The sequence below is a fragment of the Agaricus bisporus genome (assembly GCF_000300575.1).
Source record: "Agaricus bisporus var. bisporus H97 unplaced genomic scaffold AGABI2scaffold_7, whole genome shotgun sequence".
In the NCBI taxonomy this organism is placed as follows: Eukaryota; Fungi; Basidiomycota; class Agaricomycetes; order Agaricales; family Agaricaceae; genus Agaricus; species Agaricus bisporus.
The window spans coordinates 193191-214983 of NW_006267370.1; the positions used below are offsets into that span (position 1 = coordinate 193191).

Sequence of the window (21793 nt, forward strand, 5' to 3'; positions counted from 1 at the left end):
CAATATGTATTCCAACTATACGTGTACGTTCACACCAAATATCCAAAGTGCAAGCTAGCGGTATCCACAAAATCAACAATATTGTATATATTCTACGCATATATTTGACATACACAGGTATTATGTAAATTATATTTATGGTAATGTTTACATAAGTACATCTGTCTTATTTAAATATAAAGGTTATGTTAGTCCACAGAATAGCTCTGTTGGTTATACTTGTTAGTACATACCCAATTTCATTCCTTCTTTGTCTCTTACCACTACCTTCCCCTTTGGGACATTGGTGTGGACGTACACTTTAGTTGGAATACATATTGTTTCTAAGGGATAACACTTGATAACTTGCGACCCCTCCAGTTTTCTCAAGTATGGATGATCACCGCGATCGCCTGTATCCCGCCCGCCCATCCCGCCCGTCGTCGCCGTCGGGCTCAGTTCGTAGTTCTACTTCCAAACGTAGCACTCGTTCCAGAATCTCAGTAGCATTCAGTGCTGCCAAGACTTCTATCAAGTCTCTTGGGTCGCCCAAACCGAAGAGAAGAAATTTCATCGAAGCCGGGTTCAAAGAACTTGCTGCAAAAGAGAAGACGCTCATGGAACAAGCAGAATTAGAGATCGTTCCCACATCGCAGGAGAGTGAAAAGGAGCTAGAGGAACTCAGGGATGAGAGAGTAGCTTCGAGGAGGTTTGCTGAAGACTCAGATGATGATGAGGAAGTGGCAGAGAGTAGTGACGAAGAAAATGACGACGCAAAGGCCGTCGCCGTACCCAGTCAAACCGATTCTAACATGTGGAATCAGTTTTCAACCCCCCCAGCGGAACTCATGACGACTCCGCCCCTCCCATCTCCCCTCGATGCGTCCCAGTCGACGTACAGGTTCCCTACCCCCTCCCCAGCACTCCTGGACCACCCTGCGTTGAAGGATGCGCGTACACCTCCCCGAACACACGAGGTCTTGCCAGATTTGGACAAGACTCCCACCACGCCCCGGGTAATGAAAATTACCGAGGCCGAAGCCTATGCGCTCAAAGTCCGAGCGGCAAATGACTTGGACAGCCATATCATGACAGGCGTCAGCATGTCATCAAATCAATTCGAAGAGAATGTCAACAAGTCTAAGGAGATAGTTGGCGAAATTGTAGATGAAGAGATACGGAGCTTGTCACCCGATCTTCCGTCCGAGCCATGGACGTTTTCTGATGACCAAGTCAAGGGCTTCAGAGAAAACTTAAACGGGATCCTCAACAGCATGGCCCGTATCACACCTAGGATGGCGACTAACCCGGACGCCATCGCCAAAGAACTGGCAATATTCGTGAGCAGAATTATTAACTCCGAATGGGCCGAAGTCAACGTTGGACATATGTCCATCGCGTCAGCTATAAGGGAAGCGGCAACGTATCATACTCCTGTTGATATTCCCCCTCCCCCTCCGGCGAAGAACGTTACTTTTGCGCCGACCCCCATCCCCACTCCTACAAGCGTACCGACCCCTATGGAGGTCGATGCGTCCCCACCAAGGATCACGGCCTCCGCTATAGGAAAGAAAAAGGCCTCCCCTCTTCCCCAGACTCCACAACAACCGATCACCACCTTGCCGGTGATCGCATCTCCCATCAAGATCAGCGCGGTTCCCAAACCGCTCGTTCAACCATCAAAGACTAGCAAACAAGGTAAGCCAGTCACTTCATATATGCCCATTAAGCTGTCGGTGGTTACCAAGCCGACAGCGACTAACGAGACGCTAGCGGGAGTCACGCCCCGTATGCCCGAGTCCGGTTCCAGCCGGCAAGCTAAGGGCAGAGACACTAGCGGGAGTAACGCCCCGTCCACCAGTGCAGTCCCTGCTGCCGGCAGGAATAGAGACGCTAGCGGGAGTAACGCCCCGTCGAACCCGCCCAAGAGCGGTAAAGATGCCCCAGGTAAGTCAGGGGCATCTACCACAGCAGAACATGGAACTCGTCCTGGTCCTCCCCCCGTCCCCATGCACTCCAAACCGAATTCTCAATCTAGGAGTAATGAGATGAAGAACAATGCGCGTGCGTTCGCCGCGCGTATCCCCAAATCCTATGCCCAGGCGGCTAAGCAGTCTGCGGCGCCTACCGCTCCTGCTCCCATTGTCATGGAAGAAACTATACAGTGGGCCAAAGCGTTGAAAGAACAGTGTCCTGAGATGACGATGCAGGACACTTTGAAAGCGGTAGCTCCGGTGGTCAACACGCCACCGAGCTCGAATGAAGTCATTGTGCCAAAGTCGAAGAAGGCGCTCGCGGCTCAAAAAGCCGCCCAAGGGATTACGGGTGGACTCAATCGGAAGTCCGCTCAGTTCGCATTTTCTCATATCGTTCAACCGGAACGATTCGGTGACATGGGGAAAGTAGTTGATGCCATGAACAGGTATCTAGTCTTCCACAAATCGCAGATGAGGGTCCAAAATGGCCGCTTATTTAAAAATGTTGTTCACTTTTATCTTAACTTAGTACCTACTAAACAGGGGTTCATGTTGATAAGAGAGTCGTTATACAAAGCGTTGGAGGTAGAGCTCCCTGAAGGGGACAGTGACCTTCCCAATGCTCCGCAGTCGGTAGCCCATTTGATTCTTAAGGGCTTCGATTATTATACCAGCCAGTACAACAAACGCCCGGAAGATATCCTCACGGGTGATCAAGTAATTGAAGCTATGGGATCTGTTGATCAATTCCGTGGCTTGGAATGTGTAAGAAAGCCAGCCGTTGTCAGATCTCGAGGATCAAGGGACATGGCGGTCGCATTTGTAGATGTTTGGGATTCGAAGACTGGGTCGTGTACGAAGGACTTAGTCAATAAAGTATATCATATTCGAGGAAAGCTTATCAAAGTAGAATACGCTAGACAGAGAGAATTCGTTCCACAGTGTCAGAAATGTTGGAAATGGAACCACGGAACATCTCGGTGTCGCCTCAGCCATCAGCTGTGCGCCCGATGCGGTCAACCCCACATGACCAAGAACCACACAGTCTTTGCTACATGTTGCGGAGCGGCAAGGAAAAAGGAGGATTGGACAGGAGAGTGCAAGCACGAGATAAAGTGCATCAATTGCAAAGGCAATCATACTGCTGACTCCACCAAGTGTACGTACAAGCGACACCAGAACAACATCTCGTGGCACGATCAAAGGCGCGCTACGGATATGGCAATTGAAAGAGAGAAACGCGACAACAGGCGCCGAACAATCCACCAAGCTCGTCAACTCGATGACGAGCAAATTATCGAAATCCCCTCTTCCTCTGAATGAATAGTACAACAGAAGGAGACATTAATGTTACGACCTTAAAGCGAATGCTCAGGTTGCAGCGAAGGCAAAGACTTGAGGGCGAGTAAGGGGAAAAGCAAGTTGGTAAAGCGTAGGGAAATACAGAGAGTATCTACGCTTACTTATACTAAGACTATCTACCCGAGGTAACTAACTATAGAACGGGCTGAGTAACCATGACCGAGGTAGATGAGTAATACTGAGAAGGAAAGTACAAACTAGGAAGGAAGATGAATAATCATGAGAAAGGAAGATTGATCGTGAGAGTAAAAAGATAAAACAGGTAACATGAAAGAGAAACAGTTCTCATACTGTGGAGATCATAACAATTAATATTATTAGTGGATCTAAACAATCTGCACCACGTTCATTACAATACTTAACTATTCTATCATTCAATGCGCGTAAGAGTTGGGAAACCACCTCTATCGTATTGGACAAATGTGCCGGATATGTGGACATTATCATGTTCCAAGAACCGGGGTGGAAGGGTGTGAGGAGGCAACCATCTACCAAAAATAAGGAGGGCGACGTGGCGTGCGGCCCTCCTTTACACAGTTCATGGCGTCCTTTCACGGAAGCTTTTGACAACAGAGATGAATCCAGAGCAGCGAGGCGGGTACTCACTTACATCAACAGACGACTGGATGTCTTCAAACCTCAACTCTGGTCAGATATCCTCAAACATCATGACACATCATTAGTCACTTTGCACATTCCTCAACCACGTAGGGGCATACCCCACGAGTTCAACATCCTCAATGTCTATAATGATGGGGAAACACATGCGGTGGTGCATGAACTTAGACGGATCACGGAATTTTTGCCACGGATATCGTTGTGCGCAGGAGACTTCAATATCCAAGATTGTACATGGGACGAAGGAGCGGTAAACCAAATTAGACCCTCTTCTCCCTTTATGCGGCTTCAAGAACTGTTCACAGACTTGGAGATTCAATACGTGCACCCTGTCAATAGAGGAACACCAACGAGGATACCAGACGATGCCGAGTCGCGAGCATCCGTCATTGACTTGGTCGCAGCATCAGCGGCTTTGATCAACCAGGAAGGATTCCACTACAAGGTGAAGGTGGATGACAGAGAGAGGTGGGGGTCGGATCACCGGCCTCTTCAGATAGAAGTGCCAATCTTGGGAAGTGAGCCAGAGATGAGGTGTAAGCGGAAGATTGAAGCATGGTCGGAGGAAGAAGACGATTACATGACACAGATATGCGGAGATATGGGCAGAATGTTAGATAATGTATCTGAATCAGCGGAGGATTTAGAAACAACTATGGGAAGAGTGTCTACTGCGTTTGAAAAAGCATGGGAGGCATATTCAGAAGAGAGGAAACCGAGCCGTCACGGAAAGAAGTGGTGGAATGAGGATTGTAGAAAGGCGTACCAGGAGATGGGAGAGAATGGTGGGCCTAGAAACAGAGAAATGCGTAACAAGATGAGGAAGACTTTGCGCATAGCGAGGAGGCAATACTTTGACAAACAGATTCATAGTATGGCAAGTGACAGAAAGAGACCATGGGACTTGATGCCGTGGACCAGAGAAAGGAAGCTGCCGGCGGTGGAGGCGATCCTAGATAGTGAGGGGAATTCGTGCAACAATGAGGAGAAGTTGTTCGAAACCCTTCACAATACGTACAATGCGGCAGATAATAGAGAGGTGGATACGAGCAGCATGTATAGAGAGTTGGAAGAGTTTGAGGAGAGGGAATGGGCGAAGTTCTCTGTTCAAGAATTTCACGACGCGCTCAAGAATTGTGCCAAGAACACGGCACCTGGGCCAGATCACATCTCCTGGAGATTGTGGAAGCGATTTGCGACAGATGACACAGTCTGCCAATTCGTCACGAAGATAGTGAATGCCTGTTTTGATACTGGGTATTGGCCTCAACACTTCAAACAGTCCATTTCAGTGATCATTCTGAAACCGGGCAAACCGTCATACGACAAGGCCAAATCGTTCAGACCTATCGTCTTACTCAATACTATGGGGAAACTCATTGAAAAAATGATCGCACGGAGGCTTCAGTTCGAGAGTATTGAAACCGGTGTTATTCATCCTTGTCAAACAGGAGGTATACTCCAAAGATCAGTCGAGGATGCAGCAGTCGCACTAACACATCATGTTTGTATGGCGTGGGCAAAGAAAAAGGTGACTTCAGTTTTGGCTTTTGATGTAGCACAATTCTTTCCTTCTTTAAATCATAACGTTCTTTCAAAAATTTTCAAACATTTTGGATTTTCGGCTAGTGTAGTTTCTTTTTTCTCTGATTATTTAGTAGGAAGAAAAACGCAATATTCCATAGACAATATTACTTCTCCTCTATTCGATAGTAATGTAGGAGTTGGACAAGGTAGCGCACTGTCGCCTATACTCTCTGCTTTGTATATAGCGCCATGTTTTCATTTACTGGACAAATGGGTCAAAGACAAGGAGGACCGCATTCATTTTCCTTTAATATCTTTTCTTTCTTTTGTAGACGATGGACTTCTTGTTGCTACGGGGGATTGTAGAATGGACACTCACGATACTCTAAAAGAGGCGTATGCCCAAATGACTTCCATTTTCAAGGACTTCGGACTTGTTATGGAACATACAAAGACGGAATTATTCAACTTTGCGGACTCCGCCCGTAACAAAAACTCGCCAAACCCTAGCATCAATTTGGGTGTGGCCCCCTTCACCCGAGAGTCTCCATGCGTCCCCAAAGATGTGTGGAGATATCTCGGAATCATGTTTGATCGCAATTTGACCTTCCGCGATCATGTCAAATTTTACTCCACCAAGTCGGTTTCTGCAGTTCGTTGCATGAAGTCGCTTGGGAACTCCAATCGAGGATTGACGCCTAAACAGAAGCGCCTCCTTTACATTTCGTGCATTCAGCCAATAGCGACTTTTGGACTACGTTGTTGGTACAAACCGGGAACGAGAGCATTTAAAACCAACATCAAGATGCTCCGTCTCACACACAACCAAGGGGCGCGCTGGATTACAGGTGCGTTCAGAACTTCTCCCATGGGAGCTATGTCAGCCGTGGCTGGTCTCATGCCTCTCCACCTCCAACTCAAAAAGCTGTTTGAGAGATCGGTCATCCGCATCAACACGCTTCACCCACACCATCCCGTTCTTTCATTACTAGAGCGGCGAAAAGCCAAAGGATCTACCCTACATCCCAACGCCTTGGAACGCAAGTCCAAGACGATCCGCAAAGTCATCAAGTCTCCGCTTGATTCGGTGATTGACAACCCTTCCTCAGAGATCTTCGACCCCCTCTCTGAACATATCAAACCTGGACATCGGCTTGTGGACCGACATCCAGACAAAATCAAATTTGTTCTCATGCCAAAGAATTGCAAAGACAGAGACGAATACCACAACAATCTGAACCTTGCACCCGTGAGGGAACCGAACGCCTTGCATCTGTTCACAGCAGGCGTCAAACACAAGTTCGATCCGAGCGTGCCTGTGCCGCATCGAACTCACTCACATATCGCGCTTGTCACAGTCTTCAAAGGACAAGCCATCACATCTAAAACGAGGGCCGCTGGAAGGCGGGTCAATGATGAAACAATTGTCGGATGGTCTACATTTCTGGCATTAATCAAAGCGCATAAGAAGCTCCAAAAGGGATGGCCTATTTCCAAGGTTGTCCTTTACACTACGTCCCAGTTGATTGTCAAGAACTTGATGTCAACAAACTCCAAACCGCTCGGATCACAGCTTTCCATAGCTGTATCCTTAGCCTTCGACGCGATCGCCACAGACTTCCCAGAGGTCGATATTGAAGTGCGAGGCTTTAACAAATCGTGGGCCACGGCTCCGGGTACCTATACAGAGGACTCGGGAATGTTACATCCGTTGGCTCAAAGAGCATACCATGCAGCGGAGACCGCAAGGACGTTTACAGAGCGCTCTCTCTCATTCCCTCAATCTGCCTCTTATCATTACATGAGACAGAAAACAACGCGAGACGCCATTTACCTATGGCAAATCGGTTTCCAAGGAGTCTGCACGCCGAGCGAGCCGCCACCACACATGCCGTCTTTAGATGGTATAGGAACGCGCTCAGGACCTTCGGTCTGCTCGCAAATACAAGGTTCTTCTTTCATATCCAGTCTTGCTTCAAAGGTAATAGCTGGTATGACACTACTGACAAAGAAGGCAATGAAGTACTTCCAAGTCATCTTCAAGGTGGTCCATGGTTCCAATCTTACCAAGGAGTCAGAGCTGCCGACAATTCGCCGCTTTTTGCTCATCTTATGCGAGTTATGTGCAACCACGCACCAATAGGGGAATACAGAGTGAGGTTCTTCCCAAAGGAACCTTACAAAGCGTGCCAATGCAATCTCAAGTCACCGGAGACGCGGCAACATCTACTAATGGTCTGTCCTCTGTTTGTGAGGCGGATCAATCATTAAGACTTGGACGGTATCACTACTATACATGGACTTATTCTGTTCCTCCAAGATAATCCCCAAGCGTTTAGTTTCGAACCACCGGAACTGCCGCGACTTGCAGACGAAAGCTGGCCGGCGTACAGGAGAGAGTTAGAGCTGGCTAGAGATGCGGAAAATAAAAGGAGAAAAGAGAAGAGGCTTCCTCCATTAGTCGGACCAATCTTCTTGCACGAGTCGATCGAGTTCGTAAGACATTGGAATGTGTGGGAGATATATGACGGATGGAGAGATATCTTCTACACGGCGATGAGAGAGATCAAGCCTGTGTCGCAGGCTGTGCTGAAAAGAGGTAGAAGACGGATGATTTTCTTTTATCTTGTGTATGAACGTTTCTGTTTCTTTGTTTACTTAGCTGTACTTGTATCCAGATTCGAACAGTCTCTTCTTTCTTTTTCTTTTTCTCTTTTAGCTTTGACCTTGTGAGCTGGATACTTTCGCGTAGTGTAGTTAAGTACAGGTGATGAAAAGTACGGGGAACGTGTCATGGCACCCTTTAAGTAGTTTTGAAATAAACTATATTGATAACAAAAAAAAAAAAAAAAAAAAAAAAAAGATAGCGGGTTTTCATCTTCCTGTCTGCTGACATCGCCACTGCAGAGTTCCGGACTAGAGCTAGGTCTCCTGGCTCTAGCTTGAACTCTTTGATTTTGTGTTTCATATCTTTCTCGAGTTGGAGTGCTCAACGAAGCTTTTCGTTACTGACTCTCTGTCTCATATCTTCGACATGAGATATATGTTTAGCTAGGGCTTGCGCCCTTAAGCCGATTAGATCTGAACTAGATATCATCTTTGCTGGGTATTTGACCAGCCATGTTGCTTCTGCTATGTCCAAAGGAATCGTAGGTTGAGCACCTGTGACCAGGAAATACGGTGAACATCCCGTTCCCTTCCTGACCGTAATTCTATCTGCCCAAGCTACGTGGTGAAGAGCCCAAAACCACCGTTTTGTGTCTCCTCCTGTCGTTTATAGAGCATCTGACGAAGATCCCAATGTGGCCTCTCTATTGTTCCATTAGCTTGCGAGTTGTATGGGCTAATGGCTACACCTTTGATCCCATATTTGTCCTCTAGCCAATGTACTGCTTTTCTAAAGGGACTGCCGTTGTCTGTTACAATCTTCACTAGACTACCCCAACGACATATGATGTCTTCAAAGAGCCAAGCTCCTATGGATTTAGCATCTTCTTTTCGAAGCGCTCTAGCTTCCATCCAAGACGATAGTGAGCACCTCCCATGAACAATGTATTTACAGCCATTCAATGGTGGTGACATATGTACTGTGTCCGCATGTAGGACTTGAAATATTGATGGAGTATGGGTTACTACGGGCGGTAGCTCCATCGCCATCTTCTGTCTGACTTGGCACAGATGGCAAGACTTGACATACCAATTGATGTCGGCTTCCATCTCGGGCCACCAGAATCTCTGAGCAATAAGTTTGTTGGTCGCATAGACTCCGCGATGCCCTAGCTTGTCATGACATTCCTGCATGATAGGCATTCTCTGGTCTAGCTCTACTACTAACTGAGGATTTCCAGATCCTGCTGATTTTCGGAAAAGTTGTCCTTCTTTGTCTATCCAGAAATGTGATACTGTCCTGACAAAACGAGCTTGCTCTGGACTCAGCTTCGACAGGTTCACATTCTTAGGATTGGTAGCTAGCCATTCTTTAACGCGTGGTAACTGGTTATCCTGACGTCTGGCTTCGGGCGTTTGTCTGTCCTCATCATAGGAGGCCAGACCACGGTCCTCTGGTTCTGGACTGACGGAAGCTTCTTCCTTCTCTGCTACGTTGTTTAGAAACACGCTCAACGCTTCGGGACATGTAGCGCTTCGGGCTAGCTTCCTTCTCTGCTGTATCTCAACATGTAATACGTCTTTAGCTTCGGTTAAAGCTAACTGAAATTCCGTAGACTCTGACATAATCTGCTGCATAAACCCCGTCCGAGTATCTATGTCGTCGGTAAAGGCTTCCAGGGATAAGGGATCTTTGTCGTCAGGATTTTCCTTGACTAGCTCGAAGTCCTCTTGATCATCCTCAGATACATCATCAAAGCGACGTTCTATAGGGTCTCCTGGATACCATTTTCGTCTAGATAGTCCATCTGGACCGAAGGTCTTGCCTTTCTTATGTAGTAGAGTAAACTGGAAGTTTGTTCTGATGTAGTCTATCCACCGATTGACTGTAGCATTTGGTAGCTTTCCCGGATTGTTTAGCATACCAAATAGATACTTAGCGTCGGTTTCAACTACTAAGTTTCTACTTCCTCTTAGAAGATAGACTTCTTCTTCTAACACCATTCTCAAGCCACATAGCTCTCGCTTTGGCTGAGAGTATCTCTGCTGTCGCTCATCCATTAATATCGAATTAAACTTGATATAATGAACTAGCTTGGGGTCTACTTCGTCTCGTTGATATAGATAGTAGCCTACAGCTCTCCAAGACGAATCTACAGCTATGACAATCGGCTGAGTACTTGGAAATCTCGGGTTCTGAGTGTGAAAGCAGTTAGCTATACTATCTTTCAACTCCTGTTGCGCTTGCTCTTGTTCAGGTCCCCATATAAAAGGTACTCCTTTCTTACAGACATTGTAGAGAGGAGCTGCCTTAGTAACAAAGTTGGGTATGTGGTTTCGACACTGAACAGCTGTTCCAAGGAAAGCTCGCACGTCAGTGGTGTCGCTACACTCTCCCCAACGTAGAATCTTCCCTATGGCATCTCTGGAAGGCTTCCTGCCTTTGTATGAACACTCAAAGCCAACAATGGTGATGAAGTCTGCACACACTGTTGTCTTAGGACCTGAGAATGTCCCTCCTGAATACTTCATACGCTGCAGTATCCTATTGACTGTCTGAAAATGCTCAAATATGAAGCGTCTGATACCAGGATTCTCATCCAAAACCTCGTAGCTAGTGGTAGATCCTTCTAGCTCGTATCTGGTAAGTGGTCCTCTTATTGGTACATCATCAATATAAGGCAGTGTATACTGAGGAATTTCTTCTCTGAGTATATACGTCACATCCTCATGGAAGATAGGTACTGAGTTCGTCCATCCCATGGGCAAGGTTACTAACCTTAATGCTCTGAAGGGTGACTGAAATGTTGTGAGGTCTCGCGATACGCTAGCTAGCTTCCTGTTATCCTATCCGACCCATAGGTCTAAGACACCATTACAAGCTCGGCCAGCAAAGTGCATAGCTAGTTCCTCTGTGGCTGGAGGTAGTCCTGAATGAGCGATCGTTACTCGGTTCAATGGTTCCAAGCTATGTACAAGTCGGAGGCTTTTGCCATCCTTCTTTAATACACAAAACCACTTAGACCTGTAAGACGAATTTGAAGGCTCGTAGACCCCTGTATCTATCTTCCTCTTTATGATTTTACATACTTCCTCATAAATGGCTGGGGGTATTCTGAAATGTTTCTCTACCCACGGAGTATGGGCTACTGTGGGTATCTCGACTGCGGGAAAGTATTCCTCTTTGAAGCTACCCCTTTCACTATCTTCCCAAGCGAAAGCTTCATTCTGAGCTGATATTAACCAATGCATCAGCTTTCTTTCTTCTGGCCATAAGAAGTCTCCACTGTGCGTAAGGTCCATCTTGTCCTTTCGCTCCTGTGTGTACTTACCCTGAGGCTTATATTCAGGCGGACACATAGGTAGCTCTGGCATGCCTTCCAGAGGATCTCCTTTAATATCTCGCTCTATACAAAATTTCGCAGGTAGCTCCCCCAAGACTGGTTTGACCTTTAATGCTACAGGTTTGTACTTCTTAGCTAGTACTAGCGCTGGTTCTGACTGCTCATTCGGGGTAACAGCTACTATCTTCTGAGTCGGATTATAGCTCTGCCCTGCATATGGTATGTACTGACTGAGTAGCTCCTTCTCCGGACCATTTTCTTCATCCAAACTTCGCCTTAAGTAAAGTAGATTTAACTCTTCTTTCTCAAAACACTGAGTCTGGATTGGCAAAACTTCACTGATAAAGGGCTGATTATTTTCTGATTCTGTACTGATAATACAAGCTGCTTCTCCTTCAAGCCATGGCTCGAAATCGTCGAAGCTACTTAAAATTTTACGTCGACTGCTCTGGGCAAGTGACCTCTGGGATATGTCAATAAGGTAGCTTGCTCTTTAGTACTAGGATCCGTAACATTAATGTACTGAAGCCCTTCCTGAGAGTTAACTATCTTGCTTTCGGTTATCACATCAAAAGGTCGCCCTAACAGTACTCTGTAAGCTGCTCCTTCTAAGACGTGTACTTGTAGATGCACTGTTATATTTCCCATAGTAAAAGGAACATTTCTAGCTACTCCACATGTACGTGACACTTGGCCGTTAGCTGTCATCATATTGATGCTGAGCTGGGGATCCCAAGAAAGCTTGCATTCGCTAGCTGCTGTTCGCGACATAGATACAATCTGCGAACCACTATCTAGTACTGCTTCTTCTTCACGAACCCCATTTATGAGAGCTGGAATAACCCTGAGATTTTCCATACCCTTAGCTGCTACAACTTCTGCACTAGCTACCGAAAAGACTCGCTTGTCTCGTTCGGTTGAAGACATAGTAGCTAGGTACTGCATGATAGGATCTTCTACCTTCCAACTCTGCACGTACTTGCCTGCTGCGTCTTTAGCTAGCTCTCAAACTTTCTTAGGTGCTTCGAGTAACATAGGATCTACTACATCCCATGTCTCTAGCTCCGCTGTTTCTGCGTCAAGGAGTGTATCCTCTTCGACTTCTGCTTCGTCAAAAAGATTAGTACTGGTAGGTACCCGTCTTTTACTGATTACATCTTTCCACATTTCTCTAAGCTTGGGAGCCATTGCTAATAGCTCTTGCTGCGTCAAGGTGACCTCCTTTCCAAATAGCCTAGTTAAAACTTCCTTAATATCAACATTTTCTTCTACTTGAGTCTGATGTCGATAGCTCGGAGCCTTTCTAGCTTCAGACATGTATCTGGCTGGTAAAGGTGGGACCTCAACTACTGCTTTCATAGCCGGAACCCTTCTATATGGAAAGGCTCCGCTGCTGGGTTTTCTGCTGTCATTAGCTAGAGTATCACTACCCTTAGCTTGATTACTAGTTCTGTCATTCTGCTCGTCCTCTGTCGTCTGATCCTTCTGGAAGCGAACCTCCTTTCCAGAAGTCGACTTCTTCATTGGACTTGTCAAAAATCCGCCTTCTTGGCAGATCCTGATGCACGCTGTATGAATAGCCTGGCCATTTGCTGGACTAGCTCGTCTTCATTGGACGGCTCTTCTTTAGTTATAGGTTGAACCTGTGGTAGCATAGCTTGCATAAAGGTCTCCATGCTATTCAAGCGTCTCTTTAATCTCTCTACTTCTGAGGCTTGTGCATTAGCCTTCTGTACATCTTCTCTGCGCTGGATAGCTACAAGAGGGGTATGCTTATTTGACTGGTTTGACATAGGATATCCTGTATCAGGCTCATCATCGTCCTGAGGAAGCTCAGGTGCGCCGTAGATAAGAGCGGCTACTGGAGCTGGCAGATATTTCTGCACACTCTTTCTTATAGGTACACCTGGTTCTCTAGGTATCCCCGAACCATCCGCAAAGCGTAGCTTCGACCCATCTTGAACTATCTTCCCATCTTTCTCGTCTTGTGCTTTGTGCGGGCAGACTACCCATCTATGACCTGGTTCGTCACAGCAGAAACAATTAGGTCCTGACGTCGAACCAGATTGGTAGCTATACTGATTCTGTGGAGCTCTCTGTTGCGTAGGACCACTATGGCTTCCTAGCTTAGCTATACTGGCTGTAAGGTTGGACCTCATAGAATCCATATATGCCTGCATATTTTTCTGATTAATCGCAATGGAGTCCTTAATCTGACTGATCTCTTGTTGTACCGAGTCAAGCTCTACTCCGAAACGGGGTGAAGCTGTAGCTTCGCACTTAACCTCTGGTTCTAAACTTCGAGACGACCGGTCCCTACTGTGTTCGGTGGCAAACGCTCCTGTGAGGTTGTGACCGTTAACAAGCTCGACCGCTTTTTCGATTACTTCTGTAAATTTGTACGGATCTTCTCGTCTACTCTGTCCCTGCGTTCGCTGAAGAGTTCCCCTAATGCTAAGTCGCGCTAAGAGAGCATCTCTGAAGCTTGGGCTAAGCGTATTTACGAATTCCTCTACTAGCTCTCTGTTAGAGATTATAGCTGGAGGTGCCGAGCATTTATTTGCCTGAGCTATGAACTGTCAACGGAAGCTAGAGAAATCATCTCTATCAGCTAGGCCAATTGTTCTGAATTTTCGGCAAATAGACTTTAGCTTCGATACTGAGCCAGTCTCTTCTGTTACTAATTCTGGATATTCGATTTTTAGACGTTCCATGAACGCCTTCCAATCTTTATCAATATATTCTTGAAAGCTGGACCACTCATCACGAATACCTTTGCTAACATAGCTTAGTATCCATCTGAGCTTTTCGACTGCATCGGTAACATTGGAAACTTCAAACTGGTGTTCTAGATGCCAGATAAAGTCTCCTAGCTTCTCGATTTCGCCGTCCCACTTGGGTGCACCTTGTGAAAAGGGCACTGGCATGTGGGGTGCTGAAGGCATATTTTGTGCTGAGTTTGGGTTCTGTGTAGTAGGTGGTACTGGGTTTCCTTGTATAGGATTCGATGAACTAGCTTGACTATTAGACGAGCTAGCTTGCGGTGAAGTCTGTTCTGGGGCTACAGGTGATGTGGGCAGCGAGTGATAGACTGACGCATCTGGTACTCTAAACTGTCCAGGAATTTTCAATTGAGATGTCTCTTCGCTCGTAGGCACGTAAAAGGGATTAGCTTCAACGTCTGTAGGTGAAGATACAACTGGGACACTGAATCTAACGGTTCCTGCACCACTAGCTGTAGCGCTTAATGGATTTCTGTTTTGGTTGTCTATGTTTAAACGATTCTGCCGAGGTCTAGCTCCGCTGTTTCGTCTGCGAGACAAAAGGCGTTCTGGGTTATCAACTGCAGGTAGAAGCCCTGATGTCTGAGAGTTGTTCGTTTGTCTAGCCTTGGGATTTGGCTTGGACAGGTTGACTGTAGATTCTGAGTACTCCTCGTAGCTACGCTTCCTAGAGTGCTCGTTCTGAGTCTGAGTCTGGTTTTGGTTGTTCTGCTGATTGGGCAAGTGCCTCGATGAAGTAGAAGTAAAAGGATATGAAATTTCGAAGCAAGACCTTCACACTGAAACTCCCCTTGCGGTGGGCTCCAGATGTAGAGGCAGAAATGAAATACGAAGCGTAGCTATGAAATAACCACACCAAGCTTCCAATGCTGTGACTCGAAATGCGAGTTTGTGGGAGATAAAACAATGTAAAAGTCTCGAAAGTGTATATATAAATTCAATTAATAACAAGATTGACCGGGTGGTCCTGAACTTGCTCAAGCTTCGACTGGTCGAAGTGCTGTGAAACCTTTGAACTCAAGCTACCCGCATGTGCAGCCAAGCTATGTACCAACCAATGACGTTCACTGAAGAGCTGCGATGTCAAAGTTCGCCAACTAAGTCACTGACTCTGCAACTGCAACTTCAGAAGCCACCGACGTATACCTCTCCTTAGATATAGGTGCGATGTCGACCAAGCTAGTCTCTGAAACTATCTTATCACTGGCAACCTAGCGAATTCTAGGGTCTGACAACGTCTAGGACGTGTTAATGCTGAGCTGGGTCTAGGACCGAAGAAACCTCTTAAAGCTTTGACTAAAAACTTAGTTTAACCGTTACTATAAATTCACAATCCTCTAAGCGTAGTGTAGGCAAGACGTTGCTTGCTTTCTTGCTGCTAGCTCGAGGGGTTTTATATTCTAGATATGAGAACTATGTTACAAATGGATCTATCTATGAGTCATTGTTACATGTGATTTGGACTTTTCGGAATAGGGTATAAGATAGACCTGTCCAATTACAGGCCAAGGGGCACACGGTGAAGACACCGCTTAGCTTCACTGGATCGATCATCCGTGGACTAAGCTTTTGCCGTCCGGATATCGGGCTAGACTATAGGCTCGCTGGTAGCCAGTAGCTTCAGACAATAAACAGCTGATTTCTGCAGGTAGTAACACCTCACTAGCCATGTGGGTGAACGGTAGTTGTTTACCTCCGATTCCAATTTAGCTAGTGGGTCCATGATTGGCTGATTGGTCTGTTGATGCCTATCGACCGGAGTCTCGGGCTATCTTATCTGACTGACCCGAAGGTTCCTCCGTATGGTTGTAACTTCTCAGGTGTGTTCCTAATGGGTCTAGGCATAAGGCACAGCGAAGCTTCCTTAATTATGAAGTCCCGACTATGTCCTTCGTCCTAGCTAGCACCGGTGTCACTTTATAACCTCTATTTGGATAGCAAATCCTCCTAGCTATGTGGCTATCTTTTCCCTACTGGTACAGGTTTCCCAGATAGGAGCCAAGGTTGGGTTTGTTACGTCTGAGATACTACACGGAGGTGATGTATGTCATGTAGCTGGGGTTACGAGATGTAGCTAGCTCACTAAATGAACTTATACGTCGTAGCTTAAGTGTTTTCAAGCGTGAAACGGCTTGGGCCGTAACAGCGTCCAGTTGCTCGTTATGACCGTTGATGTTTAGATCTATTTTCGCGAATTTGGTGATATCCTTCTTTCCTGCTATTGTTCCATCTGAATTCCTGCATGTGATCGGCCGTTCCAATTTCTTCGTCAGGATCTTCTTCTTCTTTACTAATCCTTCGTTGATACATGTGTGCGTGCATCCCGAGTCGACCATGGCTGAGACCTTGAGTTTCTTTCCGTTTGTTGTAGTGAGGAGGGGTTTTACTTCCAGTTCTTGCACTCCTAGACGTTTTTGAGGGACAATGTATCAATTGTTCATTTGTCTAGGTACATTGGTTCGCGAGGGCGTGCCTACTCAGAACCATCGGAAAAACCCTGCTCCTTCTTGGAGTCGTCTTCGTCGTCAGAATCCTCGTTCATCGCTCTAATCCTTCCACTCCTGTTGCTTCGGCAATTCTTCGCAATGTGTCCTAACTTTCCACAACTGAAACACTTGAAGCTCTTCTTCTCTCCAAAATTCTTCTTCTTCTCCTCGCAGTTCTTCCCGATGTGTCCGAACTTTCCGCATTTGTGACATTTGGGTTTCCCATCCTTGTCCCATTCGAATTTCTTCCATCCTATCTCCATTGGTTGTCCACTTCCTCCGTAAGTGATTCCAGTTTCGGTCTTCTGATCAATCCTTTTCATCGTCTCTAGTCCTGACCCAACTTGTAGAATTGCGTTATTCCAGTCTTGTCTCGACTCCGGAATGTCTTTCCTTGGATATCCTAAGATCGTTTTGATAATGTCGTGACGGGTGTGACATTTAAGGAGGAATATGGCGTGTTGGTCATCGATTTTGGCTTTGTACATGAGAGCTGTGAATTCGACTAGGAAATCCATGGTGTTCCTGTTTCCTTGTTTGAGGGATTCAATCCTTTCTTCTGCTATATCCTTCTTGTTTCCCTTTCCAAATGATGTCTTGAGTTCTTCTTCAAAGGTGGTCCATGTGTATGTGATGTCGGTGGCGATTTTCTCTGTCCATATGTCGGCAAAACAGCTGGGGACTGGTCCTTTCAATCGTACGATGGTAGCAATAATTTTCTGGTCAGTGTCCGTGACCTTGTTGTATTTGAGGAAAAGTGTCATGCTTCTCCACCATTCTGAAAACTGCTCTCTATTCCCCCCAAAATCCTTCGGGTTCGGGATAAGCAATTTGAGTACATCTGTCTGTGCACTAGCGGTTACAGCGGCGTCGTTGCTCATGTTGTCGTTGTCTCGGGTGTTCTGATCGTCTGTGTCGATGGTGTTCTCGTTCTCTGACTCTGTGTCGATGGGGTTCCTAGTGTCTCTGTAACTCCTAAAGTCAACTGGTTGTCGTTTCTTCTGGTTCTTCCTGTTCTGGTTTCTCCTAGTAGATCTGGCTACTCGTTCGTAGTGTTCTTCGTCTAGACTGTCGTAGTCGTTTCTCTCTGTGCTCATACACTACTTCTCTGGTGCCCGTGTGGCTAAAATTTGTCTGATGCCCGTATGGCTAAAAAATTTCGGTTCTGCAGCAAGAGTAAGCTGCACAGTACCCTTCCAAGGTACTTACTAGTTGCAAGGTGAGCTAGGGACGCTTTACCAAATGTTACGACCTTAAAGCAAATGCTCAGGTTGCAGCGAAGGCAATGACTTGAGGGCGAGTAAGGGGAAAAGCAAGTTGGTAAAGCGTAGGGAAATACAGAGAGTATCTACGCTTACTTATACTAAGACTATCTACCCGAGGTAACTAACTATAGAATGGGCTGAGTAACCATGACTGAGGTAGATGAGTAATCAGTGAGAAGGAAAGTACAAACTAGGAAGGAGGATGATCAATCATGAGAATAGAAGATTGATCATGAGAACAAAAAGATATAACAGGTAACATGAAGGATCAATCAAGGGAATAATAAGAATGATCATGAGAAGGAAAAGACAAACAAGGTAACGTCAAAGAGAAAGTGACATGGGAATGAATGATGGGAGAAGCGTAGGTGGAGAAGAGTATATCCAGGGATATGGAAATGAGTAAGCATGATGATGTCCCTCCTATAGGTTGGTAAATTCATAACAGCCTGATTTCAAAGCCGTTGAATCTCAATTGGAGAAGTATGTCCATACAAGAGGACATGAGGTCATTTTTTTTGCCTAAATTTCACTGCGAGCTCAATTTTATTCAGCAGTGCTGAGGTTATGCCAAGAGGAATTACCATTTACTTCCTCCTTCTTTTTCATCCAAAACTCTCAAAAAAAATGTCTGCTATGTATTACATGATATACCACTGGAGTCAATGTGAAGGTAAGCTTGCATTTGATTACCAAGTTCATTTTTTGGAGCTAACTCATCCAATAGATTTGCAACACGAGCCCTCCGATTCACAGATGCCTATGCAAAGGGCCTAAATGCTCAGCAGGCTGCCTGGGCTGCTAGAAAATATCACAGACACTGAGTTATACCAGAGAAAATACTACAAGAAGTTACTACTATGTGCTTAAACTGATTTTGTGGCTAAAAAAAGTCTTTTTCTTCGAGGTATCTATGCGACATGCAATACTAATTAATGGAGTCACACTGAGTCACATCCCACATGATGGTGTGCGTTGCGCATGAACCCTACCTTAGTATGAAAATAAAAAATATGGTAGTGTTACAATAATATTTTAATATTTGTTGAGGAAGTATTGAAATATTGAGGTTGTGTTATCACCATATAGTACTGTACTATCACATCAGCAAAAAAGATTTTTTCTTAATTGTTCTTAATTGGTCATTAAGAAACAATTAAGAACGGATACCTTTCTGAATCTTCTTAATGATACTTATGCCTGTGTATCTTAAGGTTCTTGGAAATGACTTAAAGTCACTTAAACTGTACTTAGTTGATGTCTTTCTCATAGATATAAAAATATTGACATAAAAGATAGCTTAGTAAAAAGTCATATTCAAGTCACTCAAGTACATAATTAAGACACTCAAGGTCAACTAAGACAATAATAAGAAGCTTAAAAGTGAATAAGTCAACAAAGTGATTATATTAGCATAGTAAATATAATACATTGGATACAATCTATACAAAAGGATGAGATGGGAAGATGAGGGAGTGATGATGAGGGAGTGATGATGAGAAAATGAATAGTCTACAAGTAACAAATGAGTATGAAAACATACAGAGATAGAGAGCACTCACCAGTAACCAAAGAATCCCCAAAATCCTTCCAAATATCCCCTCAAATATCCCCCAAGTATCCCCTCAAATATCTCCCCAAGTATCCCCCTAAATAAGCCTCCAAAAGTCCCCCAAAAAAGCGTCCAAAATAGGCAAAAAAGCGTCCTAAACCAGCTTAGAATTAGCTGGGAGAGAGCTAGGGAAGGGAAGGGAAGGTACTCACTTGAATATAAGCCTAGGACAGCAATGAGGAGGGTAGGGGACGAAGGGGAGGGAGGGGAGGGGAGGAATGATGGTGGTGATGAGGAAGGATCAACGGTCATGCTCGAAACAGAAGTTCAACATGTCACATGACATCATGTGACTGCTGGACTTGGGATTTTCGAGTCAAAGTTCCTCAAATCATAGGTAGGAGATATTTTCGGGTCATTCCTGCATGGATTTTAATGATCTAAAAGTGTATTCCTATATTCTCGAGGTCGGGGAGTTTGAATATGTAATTAGATTCTTTGTTGGATGAGATTCTAATGAGATATGGCACATTTAACATATGATAAACACAAGATTGCGCTGTAGCTCCTCTAATATTGATCGGATAATAAATCTAAAACCAGACTCGAATTCCTGGACCTTGAATACATATATTTGCACTCTTAAAACATGAGAATCGGCGCAGGAACTAGTATAAAACATGACATTCTTGTTATGTTTTTCTGTATCTCCATAACTGGTATGTTTTCAGACAAAAGCATACATATAAACTTATGTACTTTTAATATTCTAAGATTTGTCATGATTTTTCCAGAATTTTCCGGTTAGTAGAGCAGGCTCTACGACGAGTCTATCTGCAGTTGACAATGACCCCCCCCCCATGATGGAATCTTGATATCTCCATAACGGGTATGTTTTCGACAAAAGCTTATATATAAACTTATGTTTTTTTAATATTCTAAGATTTGTCGTGATTTTTCCGGAATTTTACAGGCAGTAGAACAGAGCATATAATTAATGTCTCTCTAAACATATTTTATAGTGAACATAAAATTGTCTACACTCGAAAAAGTTGATGATCTTGATTTAACTTTAAGCTTCTGTTGAAAGATTCTAGTTCTTTTAAACATCCTTTGATCCTTGGTTTTCTTCTTTTTTTCCCTTGAGATAAACATGAATTTATTTGTTGACAAGGTCAGCTACTTTTAATTTTTTATGGTTCTTTGTTTTCTTATTCTTATCTTTGAGCTATATTTCTAAGAACCATTTAAGTAACAAGGGTGTTCTTGGACTCCTGAAACTTCTTTATAGTCTTAACCTGTCATTAAGTAACTCCAAGTAGAATTAAGAAAAATGACATTTTGCTGATGCATGATTAGGTGTTCACTGTCACTCACGTAATTATGACAGCTGTCACATGGCGCATAGTCCACCAGTCAGGATGGCTGATAACATGATGTTCATGGGCTGAGCCTATGATGACATAATGTCCACAGCCACTCAAGTTGTTGAGGGATCTTCGATGCCTCAACATTGCTTAGCATATTGAGAATCCCTGTCATGCTTATTTGAGCAGAGAATATTCAACAATAAGCATACTCAACCATGGCTGACCAAACTCTTTCTGAATTCAATGTACCTGTGGGATCCTTAGCCAGCGGAGATTAATAAACTTCCTTACTTGGATATGTTTTCCGCTTTTAAATATATTGCAGCCAATAGAAATCAAGTTCACACCACTTGATTATGTGATAACATGAACCAAAATAAGTTCAAAAAATGTGTTGATTACTAATGATGTTATGATCCCCTATCAACACTTCCATTAAGGTAACTTGATCATGCCTGCCTACAGAATCCTCCCCGCCCCTCCTACCACTGGTGACATATTCAAGGATATGCTCCTCACAGAAGCTTGGAGGAATGCCCTGTATCTCCATGCCTATGATGCAAATGGGAATTATGTCAGCACCTATGAGACTGATCCTACAGATGGCTGGCATAACAGATGGAAGACTTATCTTAGCCCCAGACTAGAAATGGTGTTCACCCATCCCTATCTGGAGATCCAGAACTTACTGACATTGGTCTCAGAGATTGGACGGTTAGTTGAGGAACGACAATACATAGTGGAGCTAGGGATATTGTGACAGCAAGATTCAGAATCTAACTATTGGACTAATGATGGTAATGATCAAAGTTGGATCACCCCCTGGGATCTGGACTGGCCTCAGTCTGCTACGTTTTTCCTATCCAAAGGTATGAACCAGTCCAACTTCTACAAGTTTGAGAATCCAAACTTGTTCTAGTGTTC

The 21793-nt window shown here is 44.8% G+C and overlaps 7 protein-coding genes across 7 annotated transcripts; 4 read left to right on the forward strand and 3 right to left on the reverse strand.

The window, feature by feature from the left end:
- Positions 1–2735: 2735 nt before the first annotated feature.
- Positions 2736–3149, forward strand: AGABI2DRAFT_45130 (hypothetical protein; the record flags this gene model as incomplete). Its single annotated transcript, XM_006462238.1, has 1 exon — positions 2736–3149. A coding segment is annotated over one exon (414 nt), but the record flags the coding sequence as incomplete, so codon positions are not given.
- Positions 3150–3660: 511 nt separating this feature from the next.
- On the forward strand, positions 3661–4977 carry AGABI2DRAFT_40403 (hypothetical protein; the record flags this gene model as incomplete). Its single annotated transcript, XM_006462233.1, has 1 exon — positions 3661–4977. A coding segment is annotated over one exon (1317 nt), but the record flags the coding sequence as incomplete, so codon positions are not given.
- Positions 4978–8451: 3474 nt separating this feature from the next.
- On the reverse strand, positions 8452–12184 carry AGABI2DRAFT_151831 (hypothetical protein; the record flags this gene model as incomplete). Its single annotated transcript, XM_006462287.1, has 6 exons — positions 8452–8729; positions 9291–9292; positions 9673–10228; positions 10532–10634; positions 10926–11762; positions 11852–12184. 6 exons carry the CDS (start codon positions 12182–12184, stop codon positions 8452–8454), a joined length of 2109 nt encoding a protein of 702 aa, XP_006462350.1.
- A 234-nt stretch (positions 12185–12418) lies between these two features.
- On the reverse strand, positions 12419–16532 carry AGABI2DRAFT_119217 (hypothetical protein; the record flags this gene model as incomplete). The annotated part of the gene is made up of 4 exons (XM_006462288.1): positions 12419–12971; positions 13031–13989; positions 14074–14828; positions 16280–16532. 4 exons carry the CDS (start codon positions 16530–16532, stop codon positions 12419–12421), a joined length of 2520 nt encoding a protein of 839 aa, XP_006462351.1.
- A 137-nt stretch (positions 16533–16669) lies between these two features.
- On the reverse strand, positions 16670–17779 carry AGABI2DRAFT_119218 (hypothetical protein; the record flags this gene model as incomplete). The annotated part of the gene is made up of 1 exon (XM_006462289.1): positions 16670–17779. One exon carries the CDS (start codon positions 17777–17779, stop codon positions 16670–16672), a length of 1110 nt encoding a protein of 369 aa, XP_006462352.1.
- Positions 17780–18510: 731 nt separating this feature from the next.
- Positions 18511–18771, forward strand: AGABI2DRAFT_72655 (hypothetical protein; the record flags this gene model as incomplete). Its single annotated transcript, XM_006462290.1, has 2 exons — positions 18511–18614; positions 18675–18771. Coding segments are annotated over 2 exons (201 nt in total), but the record flags the coding sequence as incomplete, so codon positions are not given.
- A 2549-nt stretch (positions 18772–21320) lies between these two features.
- Positions 21321–21788, forward strand: AGABI2DRAFT_119219 (hypothetical protein; the record flags this gene model as incomplete). Its single annotated transcript, XM_006462291.1, has 3 exons — positions 21321–21521; positions 21574–21583; positions 21643–21788. The coding sequence occupies 3 exons, from the start codon at positions 21321–21323 to the stop codon at positions 21786–21788; spliced, it is 357 nt and encodes a 118-aa protein (XP_006462354.1).
- Positions 21789–21793: the final 5 nt, after the last annotated feature.